Below are 19,443 nucleotides of genomic sequence, written 5' to 3' on the forward strand. Positions count from 1 at the left end.
AGAAAACAAACTACCGATGATAAACCAGTCTAACCAATTCGAGATATTTGTTACATCTGCAGGTCAAGGGAAAAAAACAGAACTCGCCTGGAATGTAATAATTGTGGAAAAAACGTGTTCAGAAAGCAGTCAACAATTATCGCTACATGCAATACATGCCAGCAATGACAGAATGAAGGCAGTGACGTGGATGTTGATTAACTTTGAACCGCCTTGAGTCTACATATTGCGGAAAAGCATATTTGCAAAAAGTACCCAATCATTAGTGCTCCCTGCAATAAATATCAGCATTATCACAAGCTCAGTGACATGGATATTGATTAGGTTAAATTCTGTTCTTTTGTGTTTTGTTCAGTGTGTTCACTCATATTTAGCAGTGTGGTAATCTAATTTAAACGCATACTTTTGGTCAACAATGATTTGTCTTAATTTACTAAACCTAAATGCTCCAAACATACACTTTGCATCATGCACAATGCTGAAAAATGTGAATAATCGATCACGGCCGAATTGTCATCGTCGCGAGCGGAAACGTGAATTGGCAGTACATGAGATTGATACGAGATATTGAACGAATTATATCGCACTTTTGACAACTAAGATGTTTAGCATTCGTTTATTTTATCACGTGTGTACCTTGAATATAACTATTTATGAACAAACATGATTTTTCAGTAACTAGTTTTACATATCTTACAATGTCTTTCCACTAACAAAATATGGACTTCATGTAAACGCTTTTCACAATTATGCACAGGCATCTTTTACGTGTATGTGATAGCATGTTTCCCCAAAATTGATCTTCGAATATACCATTCTTCATAGTCTTGACACAAATAGTTCCTCCTCATCTGTATTAATACATCTGTTGCGAAATATAAACTTTAATTAAGTCCTTTCTGCGCAATTAAAACGCTTTAGTTTGTTCCTTAGTATTAAATAATATTTCCTGTGTGTTTTCACACGTACATTGTAAAACGTGAGCTCTATATAAATCTTTTTTCACCTGTGTGTTGTCATATGTGTGAGAGTTTCATCTGTGTATTGAAATGTCCTGTCGAACGTGAACATAGACCAAATACTTTTCCACACTCGTCGTATGTGTGAAGTTTTCCCCTTGCGTATATTAAAATTTGTCTTGCCAAGCTTGAACGCGAATAAAATGTCGTACTAGAATCAGAAGTTGCTAACTCATTATTGCTAGATTTTACAGGATCGCGCTTTAAGTTTTATAGAAATGTGTTGAAATACCGACATATTAATACAGTGATCTAAAATTTTGTTTGCTGGTGCGCTTCGACAGGTGTGACATTGTCTTACAGTACCAGATACTTATAACGAAAACAGAACGTTTTTGAATAAAACTTAAAACCAGATTTAACAACTTTTCTTATAAAACGAGTGAAAAGTTGGTGAGTATACTCAACAACTTCCGAGTACACAATAAAGAAAAGGTGATAAATACGAAACATAAGCATGAACTTTATTTTTAACAACCCACATGCACATTCACTTTACATCATCATCCCGAGCTTCAGAAACGACTGTGAGCGAGAAAGAATAGAATATACTGTGTGGCGAACTTTGGTACACTCCCTCTTTCCGAACATACAGGACGAATTCCGATAAGAGTCATTAACACTTTGGATAAGAGTGCCGTTAATGTCGCTTTGAAATCAAAGACGTCAACAACTGGAGTGCAATCCATAGGATTATTAGTGAGTTACTTTTAGACACATACTACCTTAATACAATTTTAACCTAAGGTTTGTCTGATTAGTTTAACTGATTTGGAAGGGACGGACTTGATTTTTTCACCGCTTCTTATCTTCAGTTTGTACAAAGTTTCTGTCAATGAGAATAAAAGAATTTCCTGGAAACAGGAAATATAAATATATGCGGTGAAAACGAAACTGTGCAACCATGTATCGGCTAGCAAGATGCAGCCAAAACGCAGATGGTCCAGAAAGTTTTAGTGTTGGAATAGACATGGAACATGTTTCTACGATGGATCTTCACTTGTAGCTGACGAGGAGGGTGCACCCTCATTATCGGTGTCCCTAGCTCCCTTACATATAAGAAGTCTCAGAGGGGTATATTTGGAGTTCTTATCTTTAGATAAACATTCGCTTGTGAAATCGTCACTCGAACCTTCCTGGGCATCAGTCATCTTTTCACTATGCAGCAATCCGTGTGGCGGCAAAGCAGGAGCGCCGTTCGTAGAGCAGATGCGGAACCAATTTCCCGTAACATATGCCCCCAAAATACAGACATGACAACTTGTCTTCCAAAACTCACATTCCATTACAAAGGGCAGGTAGGACATTTCAAAGGTTTAATGTGGTCTGCTACCTTTAACATTTAATTACCAATTAGGCCTTTTTAGCAGGGTATTTAACGTGCACTTAACATTTCTTCCAAACACTGACTTAACAAATTGTGACTGCGTGTGTCTTGCCAAAGCTGATCCCAAACTATATCCTATGGAACACTTTTCACTTGGTGTTTGATTATTGAACTGTGTGCTTTGACGTGCGATTTGCACGTGAACTGCCAGTAATCTTTCTACACTCTCCGCGCGTGAGAGATTTTCGTCCTTTGTGGATTAATATTTAATTTGTTATATGTCAACCATGAGTAAATGCCATGCTACGTTTCTGCATCTCTTTAATTTTTCACTTGGGTATTGAAATTCCTTGCTAGGTTTGATTGTAGACAATATCCTTTCCCACATCTATCACGTGTGAAGTTTTTGTCCTGTGTGGCTCAGGGCGTATGAACGCTAAATAAATTCTATTCCAGGATCTTTGCACGTGTGAGATTTTTCTCGTGTGTGGATTAACATGTGTCTAGCCAAACTTGAACGTTGTTTAAATGCCTTACCACACTCTTGGCAAGTGTGGTGCTTTGCTTCTGTGTGGATTAACATGTGTTTAACCAAACTTGGACGTCCATTAAGTGCTTTACCACACTCTTGGCATGTGTGATCTTTAACTTCTGTGTGAATTAACATGTGTGTAGCTAAAGTTGAACGTTGACTAAATGCCTTACCACACTCTTGGCACATGTGAGATTTTACTCCTGTGTGGATCATCATGTGTCTAGGCAAACTTGAACGCTGACTAAATGCCTTACCACACTCCTGGCATGTGTAAGGCTTTTCTCCTGTGTGGATTAACATGTGTTTAACCAAACTTGGACGTCCATTAAATGCTTTACCACACTCTTGGCATGTGTGATCTTTAACTCCTGTATGAATTAACGTGTGTGTAGCTAAAGTTGAACGTTGACTAAATACCTTACCACAGTCTTGGCACATGTGAGCTTTTTCTCCTGTGTGAATTAACATGTGTATAGCTAAAGTTGAACGTAGATGAAACGCCTTACCACACTGTTGGCATATGTGAGCTTTTTCTCCTGTGTGGATTAACATGTGTGTAGCCAAACGTGAAGGTCGATTAAATCCCCTACCACACTCTTGGCATGTGTGTTGTTTTCCTCCTGTGTGAATTAACATGTGCGCAGCCAAACTTGACCGATATTTAAATTCCTTACAACACTCTTGGCATGTGTAACATTTTTCTCCTGTGTGGACTGACATGTGTCTAGCCAAACATGACCATCCACTAAATTCCATTCCACATACTTCGCAGATGTGGGATTTCTCACCTGTATGAACTACCTTACCGCTAGACAAAGTGTAATTTTGCCTAAAACATTTATCACTCTTTTGGTACGTATGACGCTTTTCACTTTCCTGTGTCAGGATATGTATTGAAAAACGTGATCGATGAAATCCTTTGCCAAACTGCAGGGAAGTATGAGATTCCTCATAAGAATGAGAAATGGCATTCTTTAATGTAATAAACGCATCTTCTTCACTGTGGAAAGCTAATACGTTATCGCGCCTGTAACAAATTCAACAAATAAAGAATGTGAATAGAGATAATGATTAAGTAGCAACAAAAAAATGTAATCATACGCGATATATTTCATGATAAAATTAAGCTTAATTTGTTTCATTACATGAAATATTGTAGAAATATGAAGTGGAGTACCAGAGAGATGTCTCCATATCTCTCTATTCTCAAAATAGGAGGCTGTAGTTTGTTTCACTATATCAAATTGAACAATCATTTATATCGTGGTGGTCATAAGTCTTTGACCAGGTAATGGCGGCTGCTTTGAAACAAATGCACAGTATGAGAATTAAATGTCTTATCTGTAGTTTCCGGTGGAGAAAGAACAAACTTGCGAACCAAAAGTTTAAGAACAACTACTCAACTTATTAATATAAAGTGTACCGAATATCATTCACTTACATCATCATAAGAGGAACAAGAAAGGCTTTTTGAAACGAAGAAAAAAAATAACATACAACTTTCCAAGGTGAGGCAGAGAAAGTTAACGTAACCAGACTAAAGCCGAATCATTTACAGCATAGTGATCGTGGTTCAGTGGCCTTGGCGCTTGACCAGTAATTTGGAAGTTCTTCGATCGAGTGCACGTCGAGCATTTTTTTTTGTATTACTTTAGGAATCTTGATGGCGATTGATCGGCGATAACACACGCTTTATTACATTCAAATATTTGAATACTCGTTTTTTCAACACTCGAACTATCCAATTTTCAGGACTAATACTACAAACAATTATCTCGAAGCGTAAAAATTAAAAACATATTATTGCTCAGGTCATACCATTACAAGCAGAAACGTGATATTAGGGAGAAAAATATTTCGGTTTTGTTTAATGTTGCCTATGAAAAGACGATTTCATCATCTCGATTCTAAAACAAACCAAAAAAAAAAAAAAAATCGGGATGAGACATAACATTTTAACTCACACTATCGTCATGCTTTGGAAATGAGAATCGAGACGAGACGAAAAGTGTCGTACACATTTCTCGTCTTATCTCGATTCTCGAAATAGTGTATGCCACTCTTTAAGCAACAATTGCTCTGTAGACTGAATCTTATACATTATTTTGTTACTTTGTATTTCAGAGCTCACTGAATTATGGTCTGTGTATATATTTTTGTAGCAAATCTTTTATAAGTACATCTGCAAACTCCACAAGTTAGTTTATTACAAGCTTTAGTGTTCAATTGTATTCAGTTCTTTTTATTACAGTTATTTTCCTGAAAACGTACAGTAGAATATTTTCTACACGAAATATTAGCGGAAAGCTTCCGTTTAATTTGAGTAGCTGTAGAGGTGTCTCATGAAGGTACGGAACCCCTTCCCCGATACCCCTACGTTTAAGTAGGTTTTGCCAAATTTTACGGCAACTTTAAAACTTTTAATTGCATTATTATTATTATTACTGAAGTGTTGTAAATTTAATGGTACAGCCTGTTCCACCCAGCTACCGCCTAGTGGGCATTGTGCTGAACAAACGTGTTCACAGGTTTTCTCCGTGTTCTGCCTTCTCCCACTTTCTTTATTCCAACATTTCTTTCATTCTCATCATCGACGTCTTCAGTAGCTTTGCCGGCATAACCATTACTTGAAAACAAATTTTTTACGGCTCTTGAGAGTTCAGAAACCCTACTTTCTACGCGAAATTTGCCTTGAAGCATTCCATTATAACATTTAACTAGTTGTAAAGAAACTTTCCGTTATAACATTTAGCTAGTTGTAGGGAAACTTTCCGTTATAACATTTAGCTCGTTGTAGCAATATATGGAGAGGGTATGTCCTGTTGGTCCTGACACTTCTCTCCAATCCCGACTATTTTGTAACTTCTGGCTTACGCTACGGGCGATTCAACAGGCTTTAATACAATGTGTCCTCATACGAAATTTGTTATTATTATTATTATTATTATTATTACTGAATATTTGAGACCTCAATATTACGTCCTACTGCAATGCAAATAAACATACTGAAGTTACGAAATTGAAAATAAATTCTTTGGACTTTATATAAAAATGAATTGAGTTATGAGATACTATGCAAAGAAAAGATAGGAAAAAGGGGCCTGTTACTGGATAATGTGAAAACCGAAAAATAAAATGAAATGAAATTTTTAAGTTTTACGTCCCACGATTATGTCGGTTAGGCTAAAGGAGATGGAGATGATGAGAGATGAGTGAAAGGGTGGAATGAAGAAAGTGGGAGGAAACGGGAGAACCCCGAGAAAACCGACGAACACGGTGCTTGTCCATCACAAAGTCCATACGGCGCGAGCTGGGATAGAACCAGGGAGCCTAAGCACCGGAAGTGAACGCGCTACCACTGAACTACCGCGCCCCTAATGTGAAAATGGAAAATTCGGATGCCTTAAAAGAAGCTAAGTAGGATTTGTCTTCATCACAATACCCTTTCGAAGTAACACCTTTAATTTGAATAAAAGACATTGGACTATGTATGCGTTAAATTGATATATTCTCAAAATATACAAAAAAGAATAGTTATTATTAATCAATTTTTCTTCAACGAATGTATGGAACTTGTTGTAAATGCCGAACGAAAACACTATTATTATTTCTAGTAACAGTGGAAGAACACTAAGTAACAATTACACAATAACGTTTCAGGCAAATTTATGACACTTACTAGGCCTGAAGAATGACCCGTTTGTATTAATGAATTGTTTGCGAAACAAGTGAAATTTTCAGACAGCAGAAATCGAGATTGTAGACTATGAAGTCATGTAATTACTTTTTGAAGGAAGTCGTTTCAACTCTAACTTGTAAGAACGAGATAAATTGACATTTCTTCATTTTATTATACATCAGAAATATGAAAATTCTAAATTATAATTTTTTTCTGAATATCCTCGGAGGATCGAACCGCGGCCCCTAACACACGAAGCGAATGCTTAAGCCACTACCCGCTCTTTTAAGTAAGAGTCAAGACTCACTCGTCTATATACGAAATTCCAAACGCTTACGATTCCAATGTTTTATTAACCATGAATCACTGATTTTGGTCATGATAAAATAGTGCTGTCCAGAGAATTCAAGATTAAATTTTTAAAAGACGGAAATATCTCTGTAACTTATCTCTATTATATTCGGTTATTCTAGTTTTACAGGTAATTTCAATAACCTTGAACGACAGGGACACGAACGCAGATACATCGAGGGCTTTTTATATTTCAAAGGCTTTCCCATCGGGAATCGAAAGTGTGACGCTTCCTACTAAGAATCTGATTGGTGGGGTGCCTGATTCGTTCCCAGGGCAAGTAAGGTTGAGACGGGCAACATAGTGCTCGCGAGATTTCTCGGGACACTTCCAATTCCTCATTCCACTAATTCGTACATCATAATTCACTTGCTTCAGTCATAGTCTTCCTTAACCTAACAGACATAATCGTTGGACATTAAGCGATTTCATTTCCATGCTGTTAAAACAAACCAATCCAAATCAAAAACAGTTGTATTTTCTATTGCTCTTTAAAGTTTTTTCACAAAAACAGTATGTAGAAAAAGTCATGGCGAATCGTAATTGCATTCAAAAATGAAACAACAGACTAGCAATACCTTAGCCTTCAATGTAACCATTATATATCGTTTGGAACTTTTCCAAAATCTGTACGGATATTCTGAAAAGTGCCACAATTGGAGTTAGTCATTGAGTCGGTGGGTCAGTCGATCGTCGGTCAACAGCACGCGACCTACTGCGACCCACCACCACCATGACCCACTGCGATCATGAACCAGAAGTATGTATTTTCTGCACACGAAATAACATATAGGACAGATTTAATTCTCATAGTCTGCATTTGTTTCAAAGCATTCGCCATTACCTGGTCAAAGACTTATGTCCATCACGATACATACGATATCAGAGTTAACTCAGGTACATACAAAAAAACTTATATTGTGCTATGTGGAATAAACATTTCATTATTATAAGTGAAAGTAGAGGCCCGTTGTCACTAACATTTTTTATATATCATTACTTTTTGTGTCAGAAAATTTAAAAATCAGAAGAGATTTTTGCAATTGCAGCTAAAAGAATCTGTCACTATGATTACAAAGAAACAAAGTGACGATATAACAGCATCTAAAATTTTACACAAGATACGTGGTTTCATTAAGTATACCAATTTATAGTTGCGTTTTTATATAGTCTGATACCTTGAGATAGTAAAATTTGCGTATATTGATATGTAGCTACGTAGTTACATCTGATACATTCTAATAAAATATATACTTTTGAGAAGCATAGTTTTCAATTTCTTGTAATCTTTATGTACTTATTTGAAATGCATGATATAATGATTCCAGAATTTCACGTTAAGTTAATATGGACAACCATTAGCACCTTCGTTACTTTTAGATTATTACTAGTGCTTTTATGTTTGTGCTCTCAACATAGAATTTAACATAACCTGTTTTAATGCTATTCGCAGAAATCGAAATATATATATATACTAGGTTTGGAATCCTGCTATTACAGGATTTTTGGAAACAATACCCTTCGAGTGTTATTAGCATAGTCACACACTCGAGTCATTATTGTTTTTTTTTACGTTAAAAGTGAAAAGGGCGTGCGAAGATAAATGCTACACACTGAATACCGAAAAAATGAAGAAATATGTTATGCATCACATTATAAAATACAGGGAGCTGAACGGTTTGAAATATATAATTTAATATTTATTTATTTATTTATGACTTCTTTTACTTGGCAAAGTTAAGGCTCTGCAGCCTTTTCCGAGCACTTAATCACGTGCATACATTCTTTTTTTTTTTAAAAAAAAGCACCAATATGTAGAAAATATTAACAATTACAAAAGAAAAATATTGAACCACATAAAAAAGGAATATACTATACTTGCCGCGACCTTATCCTGATAGCCGAGATACGCACCTTCAATTCAGGCGACTCCGCGCACATTACATAGTTCCTCCCGTCACACAAGTAAAACATTACTTAGAAGATCAATTCAAAGAGCTAATTGAGTTCAAGTATATAAAAATGTCAATACAGAAACAATACTTAAAATAAATGATACTACATTTATTAGTAAAGGGTTATGAAAATGACGTCACGACTCAGAATCGGAAAGAGAGAAGGAAAGAAAGGAGTGAAAAGCCGGCAGCTAAGATGCGAGTCTCTTGCAAGTGTTGCAAGATTATAAACTTGAAAAATCTTATAACAAAAGCAGAGGACCAGTAAAATTACTTGATTGGTCAATGTTAGAAACCCTCCACAATGGATAGGAAATGGCTTAATATTTTTATATGATATATAAATTAAATAGAGTAACTACCCCGTAAGAAACTTCATTGCCTGCTGATAAATGAAACAAAAGAAATAACGGAACTCACATATAACTTCTGCAATTCTTGTGCAGAGAGTAACACTGCGCTGCCAAATATCGTCTTCGCGCGTGCGTTAGAGTGGGTACGTGGGTGTACTGAAACTGAAACCATGAAGAGTGTTAAGCGCGAAGTTGAAAATATGAATGAATCCGAATTATCATCTTCTCAGTATTATCGCAAACACGAGGAAGGGAAACCTCTTTAAAGTCAAGCAAAGTAAATTGCCAACAATTTGTACGCTCGACTAAGAGAAAAATATGCAGACAAAACTATTGAAGAAATTGTTAATATGATTGTTGCCGGTTCGCTGTGGTTTACTCAGTGCCAATGTAGAGTTGCTGTGCTTTTAGAAAAAAAAAATCGTATTTTTAATTTATTGTGTGGGAGGGTGGCTGCTCGTATGTTTTGTTTATGATTGACCTTTTCCAGGTAGATATATGAGAATAACTTCATTTCTTATCCTTTCTTAACTTAATCAATTGAAATGAATAAGCAAAATAGTTTTCATGCTCTCGGGTTTTAATTGTGAGGATTGCAAATACATGACGTGCGAATTCCCAATACATTTATTACTATTGTCGTGTCTTCATGAATTATTAAAACAAATAGACGAAGAAACATATTTTTCGTAAGCGGAAGGAAAAGGACGAGAAATCATCGCTCCGCGCATATCAGCTGAAACTCAGAACAGCGCCAGTTGAAACCCTGGCGATTGAGAGCCAAACCAAAACACACACACACACATACAAAGGCTTCCCTGTGAAAAGGTTCGCGCGCCGACATGTATTAATGCGCTTGTGATGCGGCTCTCAAGTTAACATTGCGTTTAGTATACTTAAGTAAAAAAAAAATAGTTAAACACTTCAAAAACACAAATAGAAATTAATATACAGTATAGGGAGCAAAATAACATGGAGAAACTTAAATTACATATTGCATATAGCAGTAAATATTTTTTTTAGGTCGTATACTATAAGCCTTTTTGCTGTTTTTGACGTAGCACTTGTTAAAACATCTAAAGAAGTCTATAAGTTGATTTGAAGTTTACAGCTTAATTTCACAATATCCCATTGAAAACGTAGTTTTTCTTCAATTCTTTCTATGCTAGCAAAATTGTGATCACTTGAGTGCATCAGGCAATGCGTGGTTAAGTTCTGTACAATCACATTTATTTTATATCATATGGTAAATTTATGTATTATGAAGTCTGCGGAAATTCCCCATTTTCATCTCGTAAGTCGTAGATCACTTGCTCATTTGTATAGCGTAAAGACACCTCCTAAGCATAATCCACTTACAACTTTTAGCTTCAAATTTAAATCTGTTCTCTTGCTCGTAGGATCTTCACTCTAGTGACACTAACATAAGAAAAGATAAAAAGGTTTCTAAATGAGAAACATGTCTGTCTAATTGCAGAAATGTAAAATTTAATTTCAATCGATTCAGCTACTTCTGTAACTAACACCAGATTAGATGGATGTCAGATTTTTTGTTCTGAGGTATAGTATGCAGATTGTTCGTCTTTTCTCTCTTGAATGTTTATTTCCGAAAACTCTGCTGCTATACTTTCCTAATGGAAACCTGCATTCAAGAATGAAATCCAGCTTAGACGGTGTAGTTTTCTTTGCTACTAAGAAATTTTGTTCGAAAGGCGGGATGTACTTAATAATATCGTATTTACGATAATATTCTTAATCTGGACAGTACAGGGCTAATTTATAAACAAATAAGTAACGCTTCATTGGCATTTTATGAGTACATCTCATTAACCCACAATGAAATTTGACTTAACATCGCTCTGAAATAATTTTTGAATAATAATGATGATGTCAGCCTACAAGAGTTCTATACAGAAGAACGAAAATCCTTTATAAAATACCGTTTTCGAAGGTACAACGAGAAAATTGTCTGACAAAATGCTACTGCCCCATAGGAAAAATTGAAACTAACGTTACTTAGAAATCGATTTGTAGTTATAATGACCATACCCCTTTAAAGGAAACCCAAGAAGAAGAAACCGACGTCGGGCACAATTTTTTAAAGATATTAAGATTCTTTTTTGTAAAAAAAAAAAAAAAAAGATACTTTGCATATTTATTTTGTATTGATAAATTTATTCTTAATCTTCTATTCCAAAGCTTTTCTTAAATAAAAAATAGAAAATCCTGCGGGACTTGTATCTATGGCCATTCTTACTTCTGTCTAAAATCTAAAAGCAGAGTAACAAAATGCATTTCGCTCACCTAATAAGAAGGACGTGATCTCAAATTACAATCTCTGCAGTTAGAAGCAAAATAACTGGCAATAGCTGTTAAAGTTCGAAACGTGTTTCAAATAGAATGGTCGGGAAACTTTTTTACGGTTTGTACTTGAGATATTCTTACATTTCTTTATATTTTCAAATAAGATTTCAATTCATTTCACTCGCCTAAAAGAAATGAAATGATCTCAAATTATACCATCCGCAGAGTAGTAGCCGTTCTGATCACCAAGTTTGAAACAAGTTTAATGCTACGATCAAAATTTCTTTCATTGTTTGCCAGTACAGACATTAATACTTCCTTCTTCATTAAAAGAAAATACTCGCGGGTTAGTTACCTCTTCTACAAGGAATAGCAAGATGCCAAATATATACTTCTACGATACGCTCAGAGCAGCGCAAACAAAAATTTGAATTGGAAAGCCCTTGAAATAGAACGAATTGAAACTTTCTTTGTAGTTTCCAGCTAGGGATATGTTTACAAATTTCTAAATTGTAGAAAGCACAAACTTTTAATTTGTTAAACTTAACTACTAAAAATGAAAAGAAATAAATGGTTCGTTCTGTAAAGCTGTTTGAGAATAGTTGCAAGTAAAAGGTACAAATACGAAACAAGTTAGGAAAATATTTCCAATCCTTGTTCTTGAAATATTATCAAACTTGTGGTAGGTAACAACAGTTTTTCCGCTTTTCAACTCAAAAGATATAATTTGAAGTTGTCTTATCCGTAATAACTGAGGGAAAGGCATTTGTTGCTATATGATACAATATAAAAGATACAAGTATGTCCGTAGACAACAGAAACTAAAATTATCCATTTCTCCTATTCTTTACCTACTATAAATTTAACCTTTCATTTACGCCCTCTGAAGAACTGAGGTGAAAGAGTTTCACTTCAGATCACGTTATCGCTATCTGATGAGTGAAATAATTAGTTATTTTCTACAATCTAGGAAAAGATAAGAATATCCTAGGTAAGAACTATAGAAATATGCCCAATCGTTTTATTTGTAATATGCTTTGAATTAGGATGTATCAATGGCGTTCGATCAGCTTTCCACCATACGGTCTATAATTTGAAATCACACAATTTAAAAGACAAGTGAAATGACTTAAAATTTTCAAGGATCTTACAGAACGAATGGGCCTAGATATGAATCACAAACAATTTCTTACTTATTTTTATTTATTTGTTACGTGTTTCCAAACTGTAGTCATTATTGATGCCATTTTCGATTTCGAGTGGTGATGTTTTAAAAATCGTTATAAATATTTTTATACATCATTGGAATCATTATGTATTGTCCTCGATTACTCATTAGATTGTGATAATTAATATATATTTTTCGGTTATATCTTTTGTATGCTATATTAAAGAAATGATACACAATACCAATTTTTGCTCGGTATTAGGTGAAAATTCTTATTATAATACTGTACAAACGTGTATTTTACCAGATGCCAGGCGAAATATCATAACTTAAGGAAAAATTGGATATACAAAGAATTTTGAAATAAGAAAGTGATGAGAATGAATAAAAAAAACACATTCTTGCGCCTTTCATGTCTATTCCAGGTACATTTGCAATTCCTTATCATAATTATAATAATAACTATTATTATAAAAATAAAGCAAAATAAATACCAATGAACAATACCTTCTGCGCCAGAAGAGTATGGATTCCATACTGATAGCGGCCCTATTTGATCATTTTCTCATCTCTACTCTTCCAAATATTTTGGGGTCTTACACATCTATAGTACCCTTCTCCATAATGTTAGTTACAAGTGTACATTAACTTACTGTTATAAATTAGTATACGAATCGAGCTTTATACTCCTAACGTGATGACAGAGAGAGAGAAAGAGTAAATTAATAACATCTTGTTAGCACTTCCTCTTCCCCAGTTAAGGTTAACCAAATAACCTACTGTCTATTCTAGACTATGATGTATTGCATAAAACTACTTTGAAGTACCATAAGACGGTGTTACTTTGCACAAAATTTCGAGAGTTTCATAGTTTCTTGTCGAGAATACCACGAGCAGTAAAGAGGAAGTTTCAACTGCCACCGTAAAATAGAACATATAACTGTATTTTGACTATAATGTAGGCGGTTAACTGCAGTTCCAATTACCGGGAGAGTCTTTTCTTGTAGAGGTATTGAAAGCAGACACGGTAAAGGCTTATAAAATTTGAAAGATATCATCTATACGAATTTGCGTCTAAGTTAAATTAGTTTCATAGAATACTACCATGGGACTTTGAGGCAGTAGCGTAACGTTGAAATTGAAATGTGTAACGTTTTAAAATCATAAAAAACGTAAAACTGCGAGAAGACGTTTCAGCCTCTACTCGCGGCTACTTTGCACCGGTCCAAAATAACGCTTAGATAGGAAATTATTATCACTGGAGCCTCGTGTGTTTTAAATTTAGGTAAATTTCCTATTTACCTACACGCCGGAATGAATTTCTTTTAGAAAATAAACTATGAACAATGGCGTATCCATAAAAGTAGTTTGACAGGGCCGTGATTCTAAAAGACTGTTTCTTTAAAAAAAAATCACTAGACTTTGGAAGTGGGCTTGCAGCTTATACATGTAGGAATCACTAACAACATATTTTTAGGCAATTCTTTATTTTCAGTCAAATAGTAACTGCATCCAATTCATCTGATCCGGTTACCGGAGCAGTTTACGAATCATTCCTAAACTGCTCCCGGAACCGGATCAGACGAATCGATTACAGTTACGCTCCGAGTCAAAGTAATGTAGAATGTTAAGAATTATGCTATAAGTACAAGGGCCAAAATTTTACTAAATACTATACCTAATCAATCCAGGTGAAGCGGTGATTATCAATATTGGTATCTAAATGGGGGCTACCGCTCCCCCAAACCCGCAATCAAGTACCAAAAAAGCATCCCAAAAACAATATTTAGTCAAACCAGTACTATAAAGCTAACGTAAGGAAAAATTTAAAAAAAAAAAAAATACTCATCACTAATTATAAATCAGTGCAGCATGACAAGGAAAAATAAATTGCATCTCACCAAGATAATGAACCACCAACAGCAAAACAAATACTTTGCCAAATACCCAAATCCAAAGCAAATCAAGAATAAAAATAATATCAATTAAAAATGGAAAGCACTCACCGTTTCGCCATACCAGAACACTCATGAGTAATAAACTCATAATTGATGATTCACGAAACAATAAGACAGCGAAAACACATGCGCAATACTCAAGTTCACATTACTGAAAAATGTTCCTTTCCGCACATACGTCGATTTATTAAAGCGAGTACACTTGCTATTATTACAAACAAGACTAACCAATGAACGCCCACTTTTACCATGCGTCGGAAATATCTTCAGCCTTCGACCACAACCATGACAGGTTTTCTCTAACTCAATTAAACCATACTGTGCTGCAAAGCGGTATGATATAAAATCCGAATCTAATACAAACTTATTTAAAAACGACAAGTTCCAATTCTTTGTATTAAATTCATTTTACGGTTTCTCAATCGCACTTGCTACCTCGATCTTCGCCATGAAACGAAAATTCAATTACCCGCTCACTCCATTCCACACATTCAATCAGATAGAACATGTAACGTCACAGTAACAAACTACCATATGACTGTAAACACCTAGTGATAAAAATATGAACTACCGCCAATTTTTCAAAAGGACCTCACACAAAAGGCACGAACAGTTCCAACAAGTGACTCAGGAAGAAACAGTTCAAGGAAGTGACTGAACCGATTAAAGTCACTGTTCGAGTATAATTAAGTACTTTCCTTTAAAAAAAATCATGCTATTTTGGGTGGGCTTCAGCGTGAAAGTTTCAAACCCCGTAAATCTTCTACTGATTACGGTTCGAATGATAACCTTGGACAAAAGGAATAAGCAAACCAAATCAGTTCACGAGGATCAATTTTTCTGTTCGTGGGTTGGCACTTTTGTAGAACATATGCTAAACTTTTAGAATGTGGTTCCTGAATCGATACCAGAAAATACATAATTTTGTTTACAAATATCGATAATTCAAAGTAAGTACTGATACCGGTACCATCATTTTAATATCAATATTAATAAAATGCATGTAGTTTTCTGTAGAAAGTAAAATGTTTAGATACTGAAGGAGAAACATTGCACAGGAACGTATATTCAACATACTTTTTTGTATATTGTGCAAATAACCCCACCTACGAAACGTTTCACATTTCAATTTGAACAATTACATCACAGTCCCATTATGCACACTAGTATTCTACGAAACTGACTTAACATTGACAGAAATTATTTTAAAATTTGGCGGTCTTTACAGTCACTGCTTTCCATACCAGTACGACAACAAACCCTCCCGGTAATTAGAACTGATGCTGACCCCCAGCATAAACGCCAAAATACAGTTACATGCTCTATCGTACAGGGTAGTTGAAACTTCGTGTTTACAGTTAATGGTTTTACCGACAGAGGATTGTGAAACTCTTTTCATATCTTGTGGAAAGTAATGCTCCATGTGCAAAGAATCCCCTTGTTACGGTAGCGAGTAACCACTGTAAGCGAAATGAAGTATCGAAATTCAATGTGGCAAATCATAACACGGAACTAGAAAAATGTTTGGGAATGAAGGAATCCATATAATTAAGAAGTTACGTCCGTAATATATTGTGTTACTCTGGAACACAAATATACAAGCAAAGAAAGCATTTCAGGATGTTACCTATAAAATACTTAGGAACGTACAAGAACACATTCAACACGTAAGACATATAAGTTATCCTAAATACAGAATTTTGCGTTATCCCTAATCTGTATAGCAAACTTCTTTTTACCGGCCATCCAGCACATGCTGGTTAGCGTTGTTTTTACAATAATTCATAAATCATGTACGTTCACTAAGCCCCTAAGTGACCCTATATTGAGAAATGGAGGTCCATACTTCAGAAATGATTCCTGGGAATGTAAAAAGTCGATTTCTTTGAAAGAAATGAGTGCAGCTATGAAATGGATTGATGTATGGACCTCTATAATTAATGAAAATCCACTGTTGGTTAAAATATTCTTTATCTTGTATTTCGCTTATGTCTTTCGAAGCCCTCCGGAAAAATGAGGCTAGACCCATTTGAGCTAAATCCTAAGTAAAAACACAAACGTCCATAGTTTTTTTTTCAATATAATACAATCCACGTTTAAATTTGGAAAATTTTAAGAAAATTACCATTCTCACGATTTGTTATTTTACATAAGTCTCTATATAAATAAAACAATATCGTCGAGCACCCATATTTTATATATGTGCAACAATTAGTGAGAAATTTGTAATCAATAATAAACAAATTATTTTATCAAGATATGAACTACATAAGATTTGTATGAGTGGTATCGATCTTATTATTATTTTTATTTGGTATACAGCTAGTCTTTGTGTGTCATGCTATTTCCAAATTGTAGGTTACCAAGTTACGTTCGAGATATCTCCCATACCAAAAAATTTCTCGTGAAGCATTGCTTTTAACCAACAAAGTTTCCGAACGCATGTAACTGTATTATCAATCTGAGCCAATTAGTACATGTAAAATTTAACATTACCTTTCTGGCCGAACTGAATTTAAACTTTTTGTTGTTAATTGTTGGGAGTCTTTAGAATACGACGCGCAAGTCTCCTGAACCTCTATTTTTCTAGGCGTTTCTATATTCCTTTCAAATTCAGGATCTTCTTCTACTGGTAATTCTGATTTCACCCTGTCAACGTTTAGTTTCACATCCAAAGAACACATAGCTGTATCCTTGTCCATTGTTTCCTCTCCTTCCGTTGTAGATAATATTAACTCTTTGTTGTCTGTCATCAGTTCCAATGTCCACTCTTCCCCTTGGAATGGATCCTCCTGAGGTAAGTCATAAGCTATTTCTTCTTTGCACATGAATTCCAACTTAACAGACGCCTCATCAGCCATTGTGAATTGAAATATAATAAGATTCAACACTGTTCTTACACTCCCCTTATATTTTATGTTGCCAGTGTTAATGAAATGATTTATAAGAACGTTCACAAAGCAACTTCATATTTCCAATCTTCTTCTGCAGTTGCTTACAGTGTTCTCCAGTGATGCCAATTCCTTCAGAGCCGTTTTCCCTTCACAAGCTTCAGAATTTCCCTTTCCCGGACAAAATTTCCCTTCATCCAAACCGTTCAAGTACTGTATTTAGTAAACGTATTTTTAATCGTTTTCGCTTTCACCCCCTCACACCTATCTTATAACCACACACAAGCAGATACCTGAAAGCTTTCCTTTGAGCTTACGCAGAATTTGAACTTGATTTATTGTTTAGGTATCTAAGGCGTCGCTATAGAGGAGGGGAAAGGATATGGAAAGGTGTAGGCCAGGACCTATGTTAAAGGTGCAATCTCTGCATTTGCCTGGTGTGACTGAGGAAAAACCCTATAAATACCTCGGTCAGGACGGACAACCCAAATAAATCATAAAAAAATATAAAATAAATATGTAAATTTAATTTTTATCCTAGATATCATGATAGATTTTAATATTAATGTAACCTTAGGTACAAAGAAAATATTAAGTATATATTTGGTATGTACTTACATAAGAAAAGCACTCCCATATTTACTGAAACGAATACGAAGAGTTACAAAGAAAACTCTAGCTCCTACTGTCTTTGCCTGTACACGAGGAATGTTCGTAAGCGCAATACAAAGTTTAGAGATGCGGAAAATTTAAGAATTTATAATTCAGTGCGTACAGTCACCAGAAAATTTGTAAACTTACACAAACACACATACACTAATGACCCAGTATTCGCCCACATATACATATTTACATTCACGACACGCAGATTTTCTTCTCTTACATCGATTAATCCTCTTCACAATCAATTTTCTGGTTGGGAAAAACATCTGATTGGGAAAACCAAACTGTTATAATAGTTGGAGTGATAATTTAATTGAGAAATATTTCATCTTATTGCATTGCATTTAATTCAACAATGGGAAGATTAATTTTGATAAAAGATTTTAAACAAGCATGGTTGTAATGTTTCGAATTTCACTGAATATGTTGATTGATGTGTAATGTTGATAAATATTAACGAATGCAAAGGAAGATAACTTGTAAGAATTTATGTGAAATATTTGCAACGGATTATTATAGGATGTTGAATTTATACTGAATTTTAATGAGATTAATCAGATACGTAAATACATTCAATCTATAAATGATTGAAGAGAGATTCAAATTTCCCTGCAATATTGAGAGGTTGCAAGCAATTTCCCTTTTCTTCAAAATTTACTCAAAATTTCCCTGCGCCAAGGGAAATTTCCCTTCAATTGGCATCACTGATGTTGTCAGATTCAGAACAACAGATTTCCCGCTCAAAGCCCTCAAATTTCCCGATTGCTTGCAAAATTTCCCGGCAAGAAAAATGTCATTAGTTAATTAATTAATTTTAATTAATTAATCATTATATAATTAACTTCAAATAAAAATCAAACAACTCTGAACAATCAATCAGAAGTACATCTTTTCCTGTGCGACGAGAAATCTATTATACTACCATCCTTCTATTTCCTATCTGTGGTTTATTTGGTAGCCTATAGAAATAAATATACATTTGTGTGTGTGTGGTAGAGTGTGCTAGGTACTTCCAAGCATTATATTCTTCCCTCCTTAGCCTCACTTCACCCTAAAATTCCGTGAATGAACGGCCATAACAAAATAATAAGCAAAGGGCCATAAACCCTCCCTCCCTTCTTTCTTCCGCAGAAAACGGGTATTGGCGTGATTAACTATCAGTTCCATTTGCTTCAATTTATAAACCTCTCTTCCTGTTCTGGTTCTGTTTACCTACAAAAACGCTTGAAAAGGAAGAAAA

The 19,443-nt window shown here is 34.9% G+C and overlaps 1 protein-coding gene across 1 annotated transcript; it reads right to left on the reverse strand.

Annotated features, from left to right (window-relative positions):
* Positions 1-597: 597 nt before the first annotated feature.
* LOC145690964 (uncharacterized) lies at positions 598-17,644 on the reverse strand. Its single transcript, XM_081766433.1, has 2 exons — positions 17,146-17,644; positions 598-3,908 (listed from the first exon to the last, which is right to left on the reverse strand). The coding sequence occupies exons 1-2, from the start codon at positions 17,508-17,510 to the stop codon at positions 2,783-2,785; spliced, it is 1,491 nt and encodes a 496-aa protein (XP_081622559.1). The 5' UTR covers positions 17,511-17,644; the 3' UTR covers positions 598-2,782.
* Between the last annotated feature and the right edge of the window lie 1,799 nt (positions 17,645-19,443).

Source organism: Thermobia domestica, chromosome 7 (genome assembly GCF_964235325.1).
Source record: "Thermobia domestica chromosome 7, izTheDome1.hap1.1, whole genome shotgun sequence".
NCBI lineage: Eukaryota > Metazoa > Arthropoda > Insecta > Zygentoma > Lepismatidae > Thermobia > Thermobia domestica.

What these genes read in the sequence shown, in the direction of transcription:
- LOC145690964 (XM_081766433.1), bottom strand. Translation starts at nt 17,510, where the DNA reads ATGGCTGATGAGGCGTCTGTTAAGTTGGAATTCATGTGCAAAGAAGAA. An exon ending in AATTCAGTTCGGCCAGAAAG is followed by an intron (nt 3,909 to 17,145) that starts GTAATGTTAAAT and finishes AATTTGTTACAG; the next exon opens with GCGCGATAACGTATTAGCTT.